The sequence below is a fragment of the Siphateles boraxobius genome, unplaced genomic scaffold (assembly GCF_051911475.1).
Source record: "Siphateles boraxobius isolate OS27281-9 unplaced genomic scaffold, OSU_SipBor_1 68, whole genome shotgun sequence".
In the NCBI taxonomy this organism is placed as follows: domain Eukaryota; kingdom Metazoa; phylum Chordata; class Actinopteri; order Cypriniformes; family Leuciscidae; genus Siphateles; species Siphateles boraxobius.
Genome location: NW_027509195.1, coordinates 12,259,090 through 12,278,454, shown reverse-complemented (window position 1 = coordinate 12,278,454; position 19,365 = coordinate 12,259,090). Strand labels below are relative to the sequence as shown.

Below are 19,365 nucleotides of genomic sequence, written 5' to 3'. Positions count from 1 at the left end.
TTCTACTGTAAGACATTTAACAGACCTTCAGTTCCAGATGTAGGTTACACAAACTAAATCGAGCTAAAACCTTTGACCCTTCAGTCTTAACTTTTCAAAACGGACACATAACTTGAAATGTTGTCTGCTATAATAATAATCAGCTCAGCTCACAGCTGATTCACAGCAAAGTTCACAGCAAATATGATTTAATGACCTTGTTTTAGCTATACCAGTCAAAAGTTTGTACATATCTCATTGTTTATTATTATGAACAGCCGTCGCCAGAGGGGCAAAAGGTGGTGGTGATGATTCTAGGGTCAGAATTGAAAGATAAATAGCTGCAATTACCTTTTTATTTTTCATTCTGTAGGGGAAACAGCTCTCTTAAAACCTATTTTATTTTGATGAAATCCATAGTGTAATGTGTTTTTTTGGGGTTGGCCAGTATAAATGACAATAGGCCTGTTCATATTATACATGATGCTACCAGTCGCAAGTTTGGACACAAATAGCTGAATTTGTTCAATGCTTTAATTTATTTCATTTGGTTTATGCTTAAATGCTTGAATTTAAACAAATACACTGTTTGGTACATTTAAATTTTAAACGGAAAAAAATTAATTTGTTTTAAACAGCATTTGTCCAAAAGTGCAGAACAAATCAGCACGTCCCACCGATGTGCACAGATGAAGCTCCCACACACACAGAAGTGATCGGTTCACTTGACATCTCACTTCTGTTTACCTTTAAATTCTCACTGGGTGTTTTCCAGGAAAAATTGCCGTCAAGCCGGAGTAAGAAAGCAATTGGCCAACCTTGTTGGTGAATTAATCTATATATGTCTTTCTAAAGTCTTACTTTGTACGCTGCAATTTTACAGCTGCTAATCTGATATTATTTCCAGTGTTAATCAAAGACATTGGTTAATAAATTGAGATTAAATACATAAAGTATATTTGTGTCATTTAACAATTTAATCAATGCAGGTTTGAGTAATATTCTGAGTTTGCATTGTCCTGTTTTTATTCCTTTTGAGGAATACTGAATCTGCTTTTGTGATGAGAAAATGCATGCTCACATTACTATAGTCTACAATAACCATCATGTTCAGATAGCGCACACAATGCTGTTTCACTTACTCCCAATTTCTCTCAACATGGGGACAGGAGAGCTGTCAGTCAATAAAGGGGAAAACCAAGTAAGTTGCTTTACTTGTTTGAAAAGTAAATCAGATATTTTGCTATAAATTTAAAAAGTAAAGTGTTACTTTACTAGTTCCTTGAAAAAAGTAATCTGATTACATAATTTGCATTACTTTAATGCGTTACCCCCAACTCTTTCTATAATCTTGTTTGCTTATGTTGGGGTTTTGCTTAGTGCACTGCAAAAATGAATTGTTTACTCCTAGTTTGTATCTCTGCACACACACACACACACACACACACACACACACACACACACTTTGGATCTTTGGATATTTGCATGCAGAAAAATGACTGGAAAAGCATAATGACTCACCGATGACATCCTTGATGTGTGTTGAGCGAGTTTCCTTTTTCCTCAACCACAGTGATTCTCAAATCCTGCTTCTTGGGGCCCCGGGGTACTGCACATTGTGATATCTTCAACTCATCATCTCATTATTAGAGGCTCCATGACCTGAATTGTACGTAAGATTAGTTAGACTCTGAAAATGTTCAGAGTCTTCAATTTTTGTCTTTTGAAAATTCTGTCAGTATTTACTCACCCTCATGTTATTCCAACCTCGTAAGACCTTCTTTCATCTTCGGAACACGAATTAAGATTCATAGAAAGAAATTTTCTAAGACATTTTCAATTTATTTATTTATTTACTGTAGTAAATTACATATCATGACTCTGAAAAAATCCTTAACAATACCCTACTTTTACCATTAAAACACAATAATCGTTAGTTGTTATTTCTCATGACAGCGTTATAATTAGAAACGCTTTTACTGGTTGTCAACGGCGCTTTATAAACTTCAACAAATGCTTCGTAAAAAAAGCGTGAGTGGTAACGCACAGAATAAATATCCTGCAGGGGGCGAAAGAGGGCTAAGAAAGCCAATCCTCAACTGAAGAGACTTTTCACGGCGTTAATGTCTTATTGGAAACACGTGTACATAATAGAGGTAAACATTTAAATGTGTTACCTACAAGGATTGGTTTCTACCATGGAATGGATTCCATTGGAAAAATGGATTATTCGAATCTTTGTAGTAATCGGTGATTGGTTAATCCACACCAGCGCTGAGAAAAGGAACAGGGGACACGTGGCAAAGCCGTCCGTTTTAGACGCTATTTGGATTGTTAATTACCCCTGCAAAATATTACTGAGAGATTTTACATTTAATTAAATATGAAAAAACTCAAACAAATAGTTAAAACAAGCGAATTAATTTTTAAACACACTAAACCACGCCTCTCTCTCTTTTACACCCATTTCATGCTAATTGCCATTCCACCCTCTTATTCAATTTCTATGGCTCCAGTGAGGGTCAGTCAGCTGGAGACTGATCCAAAGCATCAGAAGAGAGAAAGACGTGGGGAAATAAACTGCTGTGCATCAGAAAGAGACGATTATGGCATCGATAAATCTCGGGTTTAACGGGGCTCGTAAAAAAGCAGCAGCGCGGATCAGAGCCGTAGAGAGGAGGAATCTGATCACCGTGTGCAGGTAAAATCTCACACATTCATCATCTGACACACTGACTGCAGCATACCGGCGGCACAGAACATGTGTGATGATGTCATTGGGTTTTTTGTTTGTTGTTGCGAGTTTGTTTTTGCAAATTGCTGATGCTGGATCAGGGGAGATTAGATGATGTACTGCGCACAGGAGCGCCGTTCTGAGATCTGTCATCAGATCGTCACGTCATATTGATGGAGTCAATAGAAAAAGTACTAGGGTGAATGCTAATATACAGTGGTACTGACTTTACATTGTGCTACAAGATACTCCAAGAAGGCGTCTAAAAACATTTACAAGGGTATGTTTTTTTTTTATTCTACAATGGAATGGAGCCAGGTCCAAAATACATGGTATTGCAAAATATGTTAAAAAAAATTTAATATAAAATAAAATAAACCAGACCGCCATTTGGTTTTATATTACAAAATAATTATAGCGTGTGATGATTGAGTCTTAAAGGTATAGTTCACCCACAAATAAAAAATCTTTCATTAATTACTCGTTCTAAACCCGTAAGACTTTCGTTCTTCTTCGGAACTCAAATGAACATCTTTTTGATGAAATCTGTCCTTACATTGACAGCTACGCACTTTGATGCTTCAAAAAGTTCATTAAAAAAATCATACAAACTAATACATAGGAAATGAGCGGTTTAGTCCAAAGTTACTGAAGAAAATCAATCGCTTTATATAATGAAAAGATTGAATTTAGGCTTTTATTCACATATAAACATTCATCAACACACATCAGTTGTGGTAAACGGAAGCTCATATGTTCGCTTGACGTGTGAGAACCTTTGAGGTTCATTCTCATCTTCCGCAAGAACCAATGAGGTTTGTTTTCATGCAACAAGCAGGTTCGGTTGAGCTTGTTTATGTTTGCTGATCAATGTTTTAAAAAAGTACTGTGGTGAATGCTAACTTACCACAGTACTAATGAACTTAATTTGTGTCCCAAAGATGAAATAAAGTCACACGGGTTTGGAACGACATGAGGGTCAGTAAATAATGACAGAATTAAAAATTTTTGGGTGAATTAACCCTTAAACAAAGATTTTAACAATAAAGGGTTGATGTATGCACTACTAATAAAGTATGAGAAAATGAAAACGTACATGCATTCCATTCAGTGCAATTTCCAGCTGAAATGAACACTAGTGGCAGTAAAACACCAACAATCTTTATTCCTTTCTAGATGATTACGGGGGCAGATTATCATTTAATAAAGACTTATGACTTTCATGTGGTTCATTGCACAACACTATGTTATTATCTCAAAACATTTTACCAATGCATGATTTGTAAACTAATAAACTTTGATGTTCACATCACACATATTTATGGCATTTCTGACATGGTAAACTTGCTCGGGAGCTCAAATGGTACAGCATTACACTGAAATCACATGGTTGCTAAAAAAAAAAAAACCTTTCACATTTGCTTTTTCCATTGCTTTTTAAAATCCATATTCCTTTCTGAACATAGCCTTTCTCTCTTTTTTTTACTTTTTTATGTTATATATTGTCTTTCCACAACCTTTTGAAATAAGTCTAGGATAGGTAACACATCAGAATCATAACATTTGTATATAGCTGATTATGAATAATTATGTTGATATGTCTAGGCAGTGGTGCACAGGGCAAGTTTGAAGCAGGAAAAGCATCAGTCTGAACACAAATGAATGTCATACCCATAAGGGGGCACAGCAGGAATCGGCCAATCGAAAGGCTCGGAGTGTGACGTAATGTGTCTACACAATCACAGTGAGACCGAAGCTCACGATTCAGACAAATAAAGCCATTTTACTGTTTGTGTCTGAGGAAGAAAGAACAGAGGAATAGATAAGGAAAATCCTTTTCCTCTCATGTTTATCCTGTGATATCTGATCCAGAGTTCATTCAGGACAGAAATAAATCACCGCTGGTCTATTTGAGTGATAGAGCTGTCTGTGATGTTCAATGAATCGTGAAATGAAGTTCACTTTGTCAGAAAGTCTTGAACGAAGTCTTAAATGCTCTTAAAATTATCATGAAACTTTAAAGTAGAGATTTTGGGACCTTCTCAACTGAAATGTCAGGCTGGTTTAATCTACGTTAGATGTCAAAGGATGGCTTCTCGAGACATTACATTTTTTGAGATGGTGTTATGAATATCAGATTTAATATTCTCAATGTGACCTTTTATCAGCTTATTGAGGTAATCTCTCTCTCTGTGCTGTTGTGTATCATTAAACATTTTAAGCAGTAATATGATACATTGGTGTCACATGACCTCATTAAATTGCATATCTAATTTGTGCCAGGTATGGTCTCAGAAACATAGTTATTTTGCTAGTCTGATCAAATAAGACTCATTAAATCTAGGCTGATATCAGTTACGGTTCATTTATCACATTAAAAATGGAAGGTCAGCTTGAGCACAGTGCATTGTGGGATACAATTTTCTAAGTATTGTGTTTTGCTGCTGAAACTTGGCCTGCTATTCTGAACGTAATACCTCTCTTTGCTCAAAAATAAAAAAGGTTAATTTTAAATGGTCATTTTCCGTAAGTGTTGCCATTATCACACTGTCAGTGTTATTTTTGTATTATTTATTTATATTTTGAATTAACTACATATCATAAGACTTACACACAAAAAATACACACATGGTATTTGCAAATCCCTGGCATATAATACTGCTGTGCATTTCATAAAATGTTTGGTTTTTGGGTTACGTAAAAGATGATAATAATTGTCTCTGCTTCAAACATAAATTTTCACATTTGCTCTGTGTGTTTTAGAAAGAAAATGTCAAAAGTGAAATTATCTCTGAAATGACATTTGCATGAAGGCTGCTGGATATTTGGAAGTCATGAGGAGATGCATTAAAGCTGCCGACAATGAAAAGGACAGTCATTTATGCCATAATTACATCTAATGAGATTGCAATGAACGGCTTTAATGGTGCTCCACAAAGAACAAGATATCTCCTTTGACTCTTGAATCCTCTTCTCGGTTTTTACAAAGCTTTTATTTTAAGTAAAACAAATGAATATAATGCTAAATAGAAATACTAAAAATGACAAGGACAAAGAAAAAATTATGAAAATAAAAGTGAATTCAAAATAATAATAAATACTATACTAGAACATATATAATACTAAAATAACACTGCCAGATCATTCTGCCCATTCAAAGTGTACAAAGACATTCCACTGACCATTGATTTTGGTCGAGTGTGATATTACAGTGTTATGTCACATAAATAGCCAAATCTTTTATTAGACTGAATTTTTGTATCCATACTTTACATGCTGAATGAAATGCATTAATAATCAACATTTCTCTCACTTCCTATTGCCATTATGGGATTGTTGCATTTAAATATGGCCAAATTTAAAAAGACAGCTTACTTATGTTAATTATTTCTATAATTAAAGTTTGTTCTTGTTTTACTGTACAAGATGTTAGACATGTTTCTGTGAGTTAGCCTGTATTGTGCAGATTTCTGTCATTCTCGTTATTGTGTGTTTCTGTGTGTGTGTGTTTGAGTATGCAGGTTCTCAGTGAAGACCCTCATTGATCGCTCATGTTTTGAGACGATAGATGACACATCTGCTGAGTTCATCAACTTTGTCTCCATTCTAGAACATATTCTGACCCACAGACTGAAAGGTGAGGCAGAAAGCACACACACACACACATACACACACTCACACACACTGTTTGTGTTTCACTCTGAAATTATGAACGGCATTTTAACTTGATCATTTTTTTTAGCAAACTGAACTGGACCTGATTTTTAACCCTCAACTACATATATATATATATATATATATATATATATATATATATATTCTTCATTTGTTCTCAAGGGCTTTGGCAATTGTAGTTATAGATAACTATAGTAGCATATAGTTTGTCTTAAATGTTGTTTTCTTGCGGTTGCTTGTATATTGCATATAGCAAAATAGACCTTATTCAGAGCAGCGCCATGACAGAAAAAATGCAAAAGCAAGGCTGTGAGGGATAAACTTAACATGTTTTCAATGGCATCTGCTTTAAAAATATTTTTAAAGTTCCTAATTACTTATAATTTTCCACAATTCATGTTGTCTGGAATTTTTTGTCCACTGACATTTCTTGGAAAGATATTTTTGCAGTGTTTCATCAGCAGAACAATCCAATAACACCTTAAAGCTACAATATGTAATTTTTTCGCCGTTAGGGGTCGCTAACCTCTTACAATAACAAAGGCGTAGAATAGATCAGGACGCGATTGCTAATGAGAGACAGAGATATCAGCGCCACATGCGAGTCCCGCAGATATAAAGGAATAAGGACATTTAATTCTACCGAACTACACGCAAGTGCTTAATTAATACTCACACAGGTCAGTTTATTAGACGAATGAAACTTGTGAGGTAACGCAGCGCTGTTTCACTTGGTCTACACTATCAAACTAAACTGCATTTGAGTGTGTTGAAAGTTATGATGTTATTCTATGTGTTAGTTTGTCTGTATGAGACTAGCAGTAAGCTCAACATTAGAAAAACATAATGATCATCTAACATTTCATCATGTTGAGCTATACAGTATAACATTGATTAATTTTATGTACATTTGCTCACCTGTCTAATAAAGTACATGCAAGAGTGGCGTCTCGTCAAGTCGAAGTGTGTCACGGATGTAGAGCTCTCGGCATCTCAAAAACGCCACCCTGATATTGATCCTCGTTCCCTTTCGAGAGGTCTCTCCTATTGCGTAATGCTTAAAAACTCCTTTTCTCGAGAAATATTGAAGTCTTTATGTAAAACGCATTGCAGCTGCACAGCATACAGCAATGAGCGAGGCAGCTCGGTCATTGGCTGTGCTGCGGCAACTTGCACGAACCAATGACGGGGCGACTCTGAACCCGCTTCCAATGAGCGTGCTTCGCGTCCACGCGCGTCAGAGCCCGCCAAGATGGGCGTGGCCAAGGGCTATATATTGGGCGCCCCGTCGTCTGAGTTCTTTAGATTTAATCTCCTTCAGCAAAGAACCTTCTCTTCGCTGATCCTCCGGATTTATTGGAGTCTTTCGCCGCCGCCGCCGTCGACAAGCCTACAGCAGGACTGCTTCGAGGACGCCGGCGCCTTCAGCCGCCTTCGATCGCCCTTCTGCTAAGCCATCCGGCGCGCATCATCACCATATCCTTTTCAAAGCTTTCAGTGTTCGCCCCCGCGACACTTTTTCTAAAAGAGCAATTTTTCAAGGCGTCAAATGCCTTCCTGCGCTTCGTGTCGAGGCCCTCTTCAAGACGGGGATCGTCACATCATTTGCGCCCGCTGCCTGGGACCGGACCACGCAGAGGCTGCCCTTACTCGAGGCGGATGTCCCCAGTGTGACGCCCTGGGCCTCACCGAGCTGCGCGCTCGCTTCGCCGTTTTCACCGCGAAAGAGCCCACCTCTTCCGTGCTGCCATCTCCTCTGGTCGAGCCGCGAAAGAAAAAACGCCGCTCACAGAGGCTGCCAGAGCACGCGGTTTGCAGTGATGTCACGCGGGCCAATCCCCGCGTGCTTCACCGCCACCCGAAGACTCCCCGCCGCCAGTCCAGTTCACACAGGCGGACCAGCACCCCTCCATCGGAGCGATGGGGCTCGTCTCGTTTGGCGCGTCAGGGGATGATGAAGATAAGGATGACAGTTTTTCCTGTGATGCTGCATCCGACGACTGGCCGGGCTCGTCCTTCGACCCCGCGCCTTCGACATTAGCAGGCACGAGCGCGGGCTCCAGAATGGATTCAGAGATCGTCCGCATTCTCTCCAAGGCCGTGGAAGACCTCGGGCTCGATTGGTCTTCCCCGGAAGAACCCACCCGCAGCCGACTGGACGAGGGGTTCCTGCAGGGGCGCCGACAGGCCCCTCGACAAAGACCCTCCCCCCTTCTTCCCGGAAGTTCACGACGAACTCACGAAGTCGTGGAAAGCCCCGCACTCCGCTCGCCTGAAGCCTTCTTTTTCTTTGTCGCTCTCCTCCGTGGACGGCGCAAAAGAAAGAGGCTATGAGGGGACTCCACCCCTCGAGGAGGCTGTGGCGAATCATCTGTGTCCACCCTCCAACGCAGGATGGAAAGCTAAAGCTTCTCATCCCTCGAAGCCTTGCCGGTCCACTTCAGCTCTCGCCGGTCGCGCATACGCCGCCGCCGGCCAAGCTGCATCAGCGCTTCACTCTATGGCTGTCCTCCAGGTGTTTCAAGCCAAACTTCTCCGCAGTATGGACGAGTCTGGACCCGAGCCTGAGGCATTTAAGGACCTACGCAGCGCCACTGACATAGCGCTGCGAGCCACAAAAGCCACCGCCCAATTCATCGGCCGTGCTATGGCTAACCTGACTGTCCTTGAGCGCCATCTGTGGCTGACGCTAACAGATATGAAGGATGCAGATAAGGCGTCTTTCCTCGACGCGCCTATCTCCCAAGACGGCCTGTTTGGACCAGCGGTGAAGGAGTTCGCCGAGCGCTTCACCGAAGCCCGTAAGGACTCACAGGCTATGCGTCACTTCCTGCCCAAGCGATCTAGCTCATCGCAGAGCCGCCAACGGCCGCCTCAACAGCAGCGAGCTAAGACGGCGCCCCCCGTTTCTCTGCCCAAACCTGAAACGGATTTTCGACGCCGGTCGCGCTCTGCCAACAGGAAGCAACCGCCCGAGCGACGGGGACCTCGGCCCAGGATTGTGCTGAACCCAGAGCCTCGTAAGTCCTCCTAGCTACAGGGAGGAAAAGGGAGAGCGCGTGTCTCGCGAGAGCCGGACCGCTCTCTCCAAAACGTCTAAAGCATTACCCAGTCCCCTTACAGGCGGCTGGAAATGTCTATACAGCAGCCAATGTGCCAGCAACACAGCTCGCCCACCTGCAAACAAACGCCGTTTTTACGGCGACACACAGAAATCACAGAAAGAGCTATTTTCTGCCTGTGTCATTAAAGGGTCACGTGTCCACACCAAATTGCGCATTCCCACATATCAAAACTGTCAACGCAGTGCCAAATGTTTTCCCAGCTCAGGCTGGACGCCCCATAAATGTAGATTGTGTGCCAACTGTTACGTATGCACCACTACACACAAGCACTGTTCCCACAGTTATAAACACTTCCCCAGTAAAAGCGGGAAGTTGTATAAGAGTAGCGCGTGTGCCCGCTGTTATGCACGCACCCCAACTCACAAACACTGTTTATATGGCCAAAAACCTCCCGCCACGAGCGGGAAGTTTTATGAAAGTGGCGCGCGTGCCTACCACAGTCTATGCACCCCCACCCATAAGCACTATACACACAGTGTTAAACATTTCCCCATCTCACTCTGTGAGCATTACAGCGAGCGTGCCTGTAATCTCACACGCACCCCTGCACTCGGCATTCAGCAGAGCTGCTCAGCGTGCGTCCGCGCCGCTGAGAGCTGTAAGCTCGGTGTTAACACAGAACGATTCGCTGGCGGGAGCCATACGTCACTGCGACACGCCTCCGGCCAACATTCAGCCCATATCTGTGCGAGCGAAAGCTTGGGAAAATATCCCCGACATGCCGAAATGGGTTTTGAACATAATAAAACACGGTTACTCGCTTCAATTCGCTCGAAGACCGCCCTGCTTCACAGCGGTGGTAGAGACGAAAGTGAGAAAAGATGTTTCACATGTTCTACGCACCGAGATGCTCAAACTGATAGAGAAAGGCGCTATAGAAACAGTCCCCCCCTCTATGAGCGAGGCAGGTTTTTACAGCCGCTATTTTCTCGTCCCGAAAAAGGACGGCGGTCTCCGCCCCATTCTAGATCTCAGACATCTGAACAAAGCTTTAATGATTCGTTCGTTCAGAATGATAACTACCAAGCATATCCTCGCGCAAGTTCGCCCGAGGGATTGGTTTCTGTCAGTGGATCTGAAAGACGCTTACTTTCACATTCCAATAGCGCCTCATCACAGGCCATTTCTGAGATTCGCTTTCGAGGGACAGTCATACCAGTACACAGTACTACCATTCGGCCTGTCACTGGCACCCCGTACATTTACGAAATGTATGGATGCAGCACTTTCCCCCCTGAGACAGCGGGGAGTGCGAATACTAAATTATCTCGACGATTGGCTAATACTAGCACAATCAGAGAGCCAGTTAGTGACACACAGGTCTTGGATTATCAGTCATCTAGAGTGCCTAGGTCTAAAAATCAATTTTGCAAAGAGCATGCTATCCCCCAGCCAGAATATTTCTTTCCTGGGAATAGTGCTAGACTCAGTGCAGATGACGGCGCGCCTCTCATCAGAGCGCGCGCTCACTATCCGGCGCCTTGCAACATCGTTCAGAGCGGGCGCGCGCGCCCCCGTCAAGCGGTTTCAGAGGATGCTCGGTCTCATGGCCTCAGCATCAGCTGTACTCCAGCTAGGATTGTTGCACATGCGTCCTCTCCAACGCTGGCTCAAAAGCCGTGTCCCCACCCACGCGTGGCGCTCGGGCCACTTTTTAATCAGAGCAAATCACGGCTGCATAAAAGCCCTGACGCCCTGGAAAGCTGTCGACTGGTATCAGTCCGGCGTGAGTTTGGGTGTAAACACAAGGAGAAAGATGATCACGACAGATGCCTCCAAAATAGGTTGGGGGGCCCTTTACGAGGGCAGGCCTGTCTCCAGCTTGTGGTCAAACCCGGAGAAGCGCCTACATATAAACTGTCTGGAATTGAAAGCGGTCGCTTTGGCTCTCAGAGCCCTGCTCCCGTACCTGAGGGACGAGCACGTCCTAGTCCGAACGGACAACATGACGGTAGTCTCGCATATAAATCGTCAGGGTGGACTCAGATCGAGCTCCCTGCACTCGATGGCCAGGGAGCTCCTCCTATGGTCCCAGCGCAACCTGCGCTCGCTGAGAGCAGCGCATGTGCCAGGTGTTCTGAACCAGGGAGCGGACATGCTGTCCAGAGACAAAGTTCTCCCAGGAGAATGGTCTCTCCACCCCCTGACGATTCAGTGGTTATGGCAAACCTTTGGCAGAGCAGAGGTCGACCTCTTTGCCTCCAAGGAAAATACGCACTGCCCCCTCTTCTTTTCAAAGAGCACGGACGCGCTCGCCCAAGTCTGGCCGAGCCGCCCGCTGTATGCCTTCCCTCCGGTTGCGATGCTACCTCAGGTCATCAGTCGGATCAGGGAGGAGAAATGTGCAGTGCTCCTGGTAGCCCCACTCTGGAAAAACCAGACGTGGTTTCCAGAACTGATGCAGATGATACAATCTGCCCCATGGCCGATTCCACTGAGGCTAGATCTCCTCAGGCAGGCCAACGGGACGATCCTCCATCCCCGCCCCGATCTGTGGGCCCTCCATGCGTGGCCCCTCAACGGATTCCCGGGAACCTCCCCAGTGGAGTGTTGAGAACCATCACTGAGGCGCGAGCGCCCTCTACGAGGCGCTTATATGCCCAGAAATGGAAGGTGTTCAGTGACTGGTGCAAGTCCAGGAACCTGAGTCCTGAGACATGCGAAGTACCGAGTGTGCTCGTTTTCTTACAAGAGCTATTGGAGGCAGGCCGCACCCCCTCCACGCTCAAAGTATATGTGGCTGCCATAGCGGAATCACATGAACCGGTCGAAGGACGCACACTAGGGAAAAACTACCTAGTTGTTCGTTTCCTGAGGGGCGCCAGGAGGATAAATATTGACTGTTTTATTTTGACGTGCAATTTCAGTTTTGTATAATGTGATCATTGTGGTTTATTGTGTGTAAAATAGCAAAAATATAATTCATTCATGCATGACGGTCATTTAAACCTAATTCACTTCAATAAAGATAACTATACATGCTATTCTTGCCATGAGCATCAAGGTGTGGTGGCGCTGCGGTGCAAAGTCCATCATGTTTAGTACATGTTAACTCAAAGATTCGTAGAAAAAATATAAACGTTGGAGGCCATTGATCTGCGCGCGAAGTCCTTGAAATCCATGTGTTAAAGTAAGTCATGTTATTTATTCCCAATTATGTGTTGTGGCTGGGTTGTTATAGGTCTGCGTGACTCTCGATGTCTTAGGCCTAATTGAACGGAGGAATTATGGTATTCTTTTGTAGCCTGACGAGTAATTTAACCCTTGTTCAAGTGAACTCAAAGACAGCATATTTGAACCGGTCGAAGGACGCACACTAGGGAAAAACTACCTAGTTGTTCGTTTCCTGAGGGGCGCCAGGAGGATAAATCCCCCACGCCCCCCCTCGGTGCCGATTTGGGACCTGGCCACAGTCCTGGACGCACTTAAGCGTGCCCCGTTCGAACCCCTCCGAACTGTGCACCTTAAACAGCTCTCGCTCAAAACTGCTCTCTTGCTGGCTCTCGCCTCGGTCAAGAGAGTGGGCGACCTGCACGCGCTGTCATCAAGCGCTACCTGCCTGGAGTTTGGACCTAACGACAACAGGGTTGTCCTCAGGCCAAGACACGGGTATATTCCTAAAGTGCTCTCTACTCCTTTCAGAGCACAGGTGATATCTTTGGCCGCGCTATCGTCCCCAGCAGACGAAAGTGACGCTAATTTACTCTGCCCGGTCAGGGCACTCAGAGTATATTTGGAACGTTCTGCCCTGTTCAGACAGACAGAGCAGTTGTTCGTATGCTTTGGCGGCCGCACTAAGGGTCTGGCTGTGTCAAAGCAAAGAATATCGCGCTGGATAGTTGATGCTATAGCGCTGGCTTATGAAGCCAAGGGCCTTCAGTGCCCCTTGGGCATCAGAGCTCACTCTACGAGAGGCATGGCCTCCTCGTGGGCGTGGTCGAGTGGGATACCCATTCAAGATATTTGTGCGGCTGCAGGCTGGGCCTCACCGTCCACATTTATCAGGTTTTATAACCTACAGGTCCCCTCATTGCACTCTAACATACTGTCGGTCTAACTATGCATAGGCTGGGGTGTGTACATGCTGAGCATTGTCTCCTCCCTCATAGAATCACATCTTTGCATCTGATGTGGAGGATTTTTCATACATGACAGTACATAAAAATGTGCTTGTGTGTGTCTTTGGACGCCCTTTGGGCCGTTCCACGTTGTCCCTTTATAAAGCCCGCCTTCGGCTGGCTCGTTGGATAATTACTTCGCTCAAAAGCTCAGGCACCGGCCTCCGGCTTAATAGGAGCGAAGTCAGCACGCACGGCGTTTTACATGGCGTTCCCATAGCGTAAGCATTACGCAATAGGAGAGACCTCTCGAAAGGGAACGACTCGGTTACTAACGTAACCTCGGTTCCCTGAGAGGAGGGAACGAGTATTGCGTAATCTGCCGTGCTTGTGCTTGGTCAATTTGCTTCAGTCGATTGAACCTAAAGAACTCAGACGACGGCCATCTTGGCGGGCTCTGACGCGCGTGGACGCGAAGCACGCTCATTGGAAGCGGGTTCAGAGTCGCCCCGTCATTGGTTCGTGCAAGTTGCCGCAGCACAGCCAATGACCGAGCTGCCTCGCTCATTGCTGTATGCTGTGCAGCTGCAATGCGTTTTACATAAAGACTTCAATATTTCTCGAGAAAAGGAGTTTTCCCATAGCGTAAGCATTACGCAATACTCGTTCCCTCCTCTCAGGGAACCGAGGTTACGTTAGTAACCGAGTCGTTTTAGTGCGAACTACGGGGGAGCTCAGCTCCCATTAATAAGACATGGGCTCCCCTGTAAACGTGATTCGTGAAATTTTGGGGGGTCTCAAAAAATATTGACTGTTTTATTTTGACGTGCAATTTCAGTTTTGTATAATGTGATCATTGTGGTTTATTGTGTGTAAAATAGCAAAAATATAATTCATTCATGCATGACGGTCATTTAAACCTAATTCACTTCAATAAAGATAACTATACATGCTATTCTTGCCATGAGCATCAAGGTGTGGTGGCGCTGCGGTGCAAAGTCCAATCATGTTTAGTACATGTTAACTCAAAGATTCGTAGAAAAAATATAAACGTTGGAGGCCATTGATCTGCGCGCGAAGTCCTTGAAATCCATGTGTTAAAGTAAGTCATGTTATTTATTCCCAATTATATGTTGTGGCTGGGTTGTTATAGGTTTGCGTGACTCTCGATGTCTTAGGCCTAATTGAACGGAGGAATTATGGTATTCTTTTGTAGCCTGACGAGTAATTTAACCCTTGTTCAAGTGAACTCAAAGACAGCATATTTATAGACTTTTTTGTGGGTGGCTGTTTGACTTTGTGTCGATAAAGTATAATTGGGTGAATCCTGTATATAGTGCGTGCATAGTGCATACACTTGTAGCTGTTGTGTATATTTGGATATCTGTCTGTCGCCATGGTTACTATGCCAGTACGAGCGGAAACCAGGGATAACGCGGATATTGTCATTGACAGGAGACAAGAGAACATGGACGAGCCATTATTTAAAATTGGAGTTTCTCTGAAATTAAAAATCTTTGGGAGCTTTTAGGATATTGTAAGTTCACAACTGCAGGAAATATATCACACTGAGCAATTGATTTTTGAACATTTTATTACAAAAATCTTACATATTGTAGCTTTAAATAACAGTACAACCCACTGAAGAGATGGATGTCTATCCCTCACAGCCTAAAAATCAAAGATGACGCTGCTTTGAACAAGGTCTATTGTTGATGTGTACTGTACATTTTAAAAACAGAATAAAAAGTTGATTATCAAGTTTTTTCTTTTTTCTCTTTTAATAAAGTCAAAGCTGATGAATGTTTCCTCATTTGTGAGATCAACATAATAATATCCCAACACACACATAATCAGAATAACTGTTGAAATGAGTTATGCCAGAAGCTTAACACACGATTACTGATGCTGTGTTGCATGCTGCTAAGAGTCCCACACCTACGGCTGATGTAATGAGGTATAAATACAGCATAATGTCTCATTTTGGGTTAGAAGAGCTCAGACGACTCTCGCCACATTGCACAACAGCTCTCACTTGCATATCGCTGATTTTCAGGCTTTCAGCTCTACTTGATCTCTCTCTATGTTTATGAATGTTCTCAGAAACATCTTAAAAGGCCAAAAATCACTGTGAAGCTTGTCTCTTGTCTGATTCACCCCTTTCAATTACCAGCTTAGATACCCAGAATGCCACTGCACTAAAACATAGTGCAACTGGATGTAATCAAAAGAAAAAAACAGTGTTTGTTTTTCTAGAATAGTTTTGCATCTGAATTAATGCATAATTGTTCTTGTATAATCAAACTGCTTTTACACGCATTTATTGTGTGTGTTTTCTCTGTGTAGGTCAGGTCAGCTGGTTTGGCTACGAGAGCCCACGCAGTTTCTGGGATTACATACGTGTCGCGTGTATTAAAGTCCCACACAGCTGCATCCACAGCATCGAGAACATGGAGAACGTCCGCAGCTCTAGAGCAAAGGTCAGGACTCACATGTCTGTATTTTAGGATTTTTACACTGAAGGTGAAAAGTTTTTAATTTTTTATTTTTTTTATGTTTTTAATTTTCTTATCCTCAACAAGGCTGCATTTATTTGATGAAAAATACAGTAAAAACAGGGGTTGTATGATGATTGAAATCATAAAATGACCATAAACAATTACTAATAAATAAACTGCAAAATATTATGTTTTCTAATACATTTATTTAATGCACGGATTGATTCTGACAGCGCTGCGCGAGCTCACGGCACCATCTGCGGGACACCCTTAGGGGCCGTTCACACAGAGTGTGTTTTTCCATTCCACACAGTGTTTTTCCATTCCACTGCAAACGTTTGTGTGAATTTTTCAATATAAACATGCACTAGACGGACGTTTTTAACCGCTGTGCCCGCGTCTCGCGTCTTTTCAGTGTCTCGCGCTAGTTAAAATACGTTAAACTTTTAAAAAAACGTGTTTCTAGACCATAAGCTCCAGGGTTCAAAGCGCCAAATGCGAGTAACAATTGGCATTGAAACGGTGTTAATCACCAGTTGATCGGTAACTTTATGAATTTTGACAATGCATGGTTGTCAGAATGTAATATGGGTTATGCTGAGTTCCAAACTGAGTTCGGAATTTGGATTTTTCCCACCTTGTTCTTGGAAATAACGTCTGGAACAACTCTGAAAAATTTAACGTCACTTCCAATATGTCGGCAAGTCCTGCTTTTAATGAGCATAAACATAAAAACAAACTTTAACATTAGACATTAAGTTTATGTAATAATACATTTTCGTCAGCTGTTTTCAAAGCGATTTAATGTTGTTTTTATTCTGTTTTTTGCCATAATTGACAGAAAAACAATGATATGCTCTTGTGTTGTGGCAACATCATGTGAATGCGATGTCTTATTGCCTGGAACTCACTGAGGTTTAATTTGGGATATTTCCACGTCCAAACTCGTCTGGAACGCAGCATTAGTGCTATCATCAAATTGCATATTTCTGTCAAAATAAAAGCTCAATGGTTTAACACTTGAAAGCAAAGAAATGAAGGCACCCATCAATGTTACTATTGTAATAATATTGTTGTTCTGTAAAATGAAATAAAAATAAAATAATAATGATAATAGTAATTATAGTTGTTCTTAATAATAACAATAATGATATAACAATTGTGTTAATTAATTTATTAATGTATTATATAATTATTATAATGTCTATTAAAATACTCATTTTTTTAATTTTACAGTGCAGTAGTATTTATTAAGATTTTGAATTAGCTTTTATTTTTATATTTTCAGTTTTAGTTTGAGTAATTTTGTTATGTGCTTTTGTCATTTTTATTAGTTTTTTTTTTTAAATATTTCTGTTAAGCTTTATATTTATTACAGTTTATTTTAGATTGTTGCAAATGCAACTGCAACATTTAAAATTTTCATTTTAGAATTTAAATTTCAGTTTAAGTTTTCAATCTGATATTTATATTTTATTGTATTTAATTTTATTTAATAAAAGTGATCTTTAATAGTAACACTCACATATGATCACAAAATGTACACAAACAAAAACCAGAGGAAATAAGACATCCCGGAGCAGACCTGTCTTGTTTATATCTGGTATTATCATGTGTCTTGTGTGATCCAATCACAAGCGATCAGCTGTGACACATAGTCGGCTCAAATGTGTTTCCATAATATCAGGGATAAATGGGGTCTGTATCCTCACTCAGTTGAATTACTTCCGTTTTAAAGGCTTTTGTGGTTGACAGGTAAGAGCAACTCTCTCGTTCTCTCTCTCAGGGTCGTGCCTGGATTAGAGTGGCGTTAATGGAGAAGCGTTTGTCTGAATACATCTCTGCAGCTCTGAGAGACTTCAAAAATACAAGGTACTGTAACTTTATGCAGCACTCACAGACACACGCACTGAGACTCTCATATTTGATTGCAGGTTGATTGAGATAAAATCTTTCTACAAAGTCAAGTGTGGTCAACCTCTCCACAACACTCACTGTTTAAACATGGTGACATCTCCAAAATAAAAACAGCACCATATGGCAAAAAACATTAGACAGAATTTGGGTCAACAAAATTGTATTGTGCCAGTATAATATGTATACCAGTTTAATATGCAGAGACATCTTAAAGTCAGCCATTTATCGGTTCCTTCAAAATATTGCTTATTTTGATGCGAGTTTGTGGGCAGGAACAATGGAAAAACTGTTTGCCTGAACAGTCGGAGATCTGAGAAAAGTCAATATTTAAACATTTTTTTAGAGTTTGTTTTTGGTGCTGAAATGATATGTGGTTCTCATAATTGTAGAAAACCTAAAAAATATCACATTTACAATTTTAGGCAAGGGCAAGTCATAGAAATGAATAAAATATTAGAATAATGAAAATTCTATTGTGAATATAAATGTTTTTAAAATATGTTTTTGCTTGTGATATTGCTCTTTGTGAACAAAATTGTTTTAATGTATTTTTTTATAGAAACAATATATTTATTCTTTTATAGAATCGTTTTTTTTTAGAAAGCAGTCACTCATGCTCACAAGGGCTTCATTTATTTGATCACAGTAAAAACAGCAATCAAGTGAAATATTATTTAATTTAAAATAACTGTCTTCTATATACATATATTTTAAAATGTAATTTATTGCTGTGATGCCAAAGCTGAATTTTCAGCAACATTACTCCAGTCTTCAGTGTCACATGATCCTTCAGATATCATTCTAATATGCTGATTTGCTGCTCAGAAACATTTATTATTATTATCAATGTTGAAAACAGTTGGTGCTTAATTCTTATTTTTTTAGGATTCTTTGGTGAATAGAAAATTCAATGAACATCATTTATTTGAAATAAGAAACTAATTAAATAACAATGTAAATGTCTTTATTGTCACCTTCAATTTAAAATTATTTATTTATTTTAAAAAGTCTTACTGACCCCAAACCTTTAAACGGTAATGTGTGTCTCTCTAAAATGATTCAAATAAAATATCATGGACATATAAAAGTGCTGCTAATTGTTCTTCTCTGGTCTTCATCAGTTTGTGTGCTGAAGATCTGTCTTGTGTTTGTCAGGAGGTTTTATGACGAGGGGGCTATAGTCCTCGGGGAGGAGGCGGGGCTTCTGGCAGATACACTGATTGGACTGAATGCCATTGACTTCAGGTACGTTCATGTTCATTCACTTCCTTTCTGTGGGTGGCAGTGACATTCAGCTGTGCCACAGCAGGACAGGATGTTGATCATTCATTAAATGGGTGGTTCTCCATAAACACCTGCTGACATGAGCCGCACACGCT

General features: G+C 41.6%; 1 protein-coding gene across 1 annotated transcript in view; it reads left to right on the top strand.

The window, feature by feature from the left end:
- The first annotated feature begins 2,438 nt into the window (after positions 1-2,438).
- The window catches only part of rundc3b (RUN domain containing 3b), a 31,693-nt gene continuing 14,766 nt past the window's right edge, over positions 2,439-19,365 (top strand). The window contains exons 1-5 of the mRNA XM_077214815.1: positions 2,439-2,680; positions 6,235-6,350; positions 15,918-16,051; positions 17,856-17,941; positions 19,142-19,231. Of these exons, the coding sequence (XP_077070930.1) occupies positions 2,586-2,680; positions 6,235-6,350; positions 15,918-16,051; positions 17,856-17,941; positions 19,142-19,231 (521 nt within the window). The 5' untranslated portion in view covers positions 2,439-2,585. The remainder of the gene's footprint in view (positions 2,681-6,234; positions 6,351-15,917; positions 16,052-17,855; positions 17,942-19,141; positions 19,232-19,365) is intronic.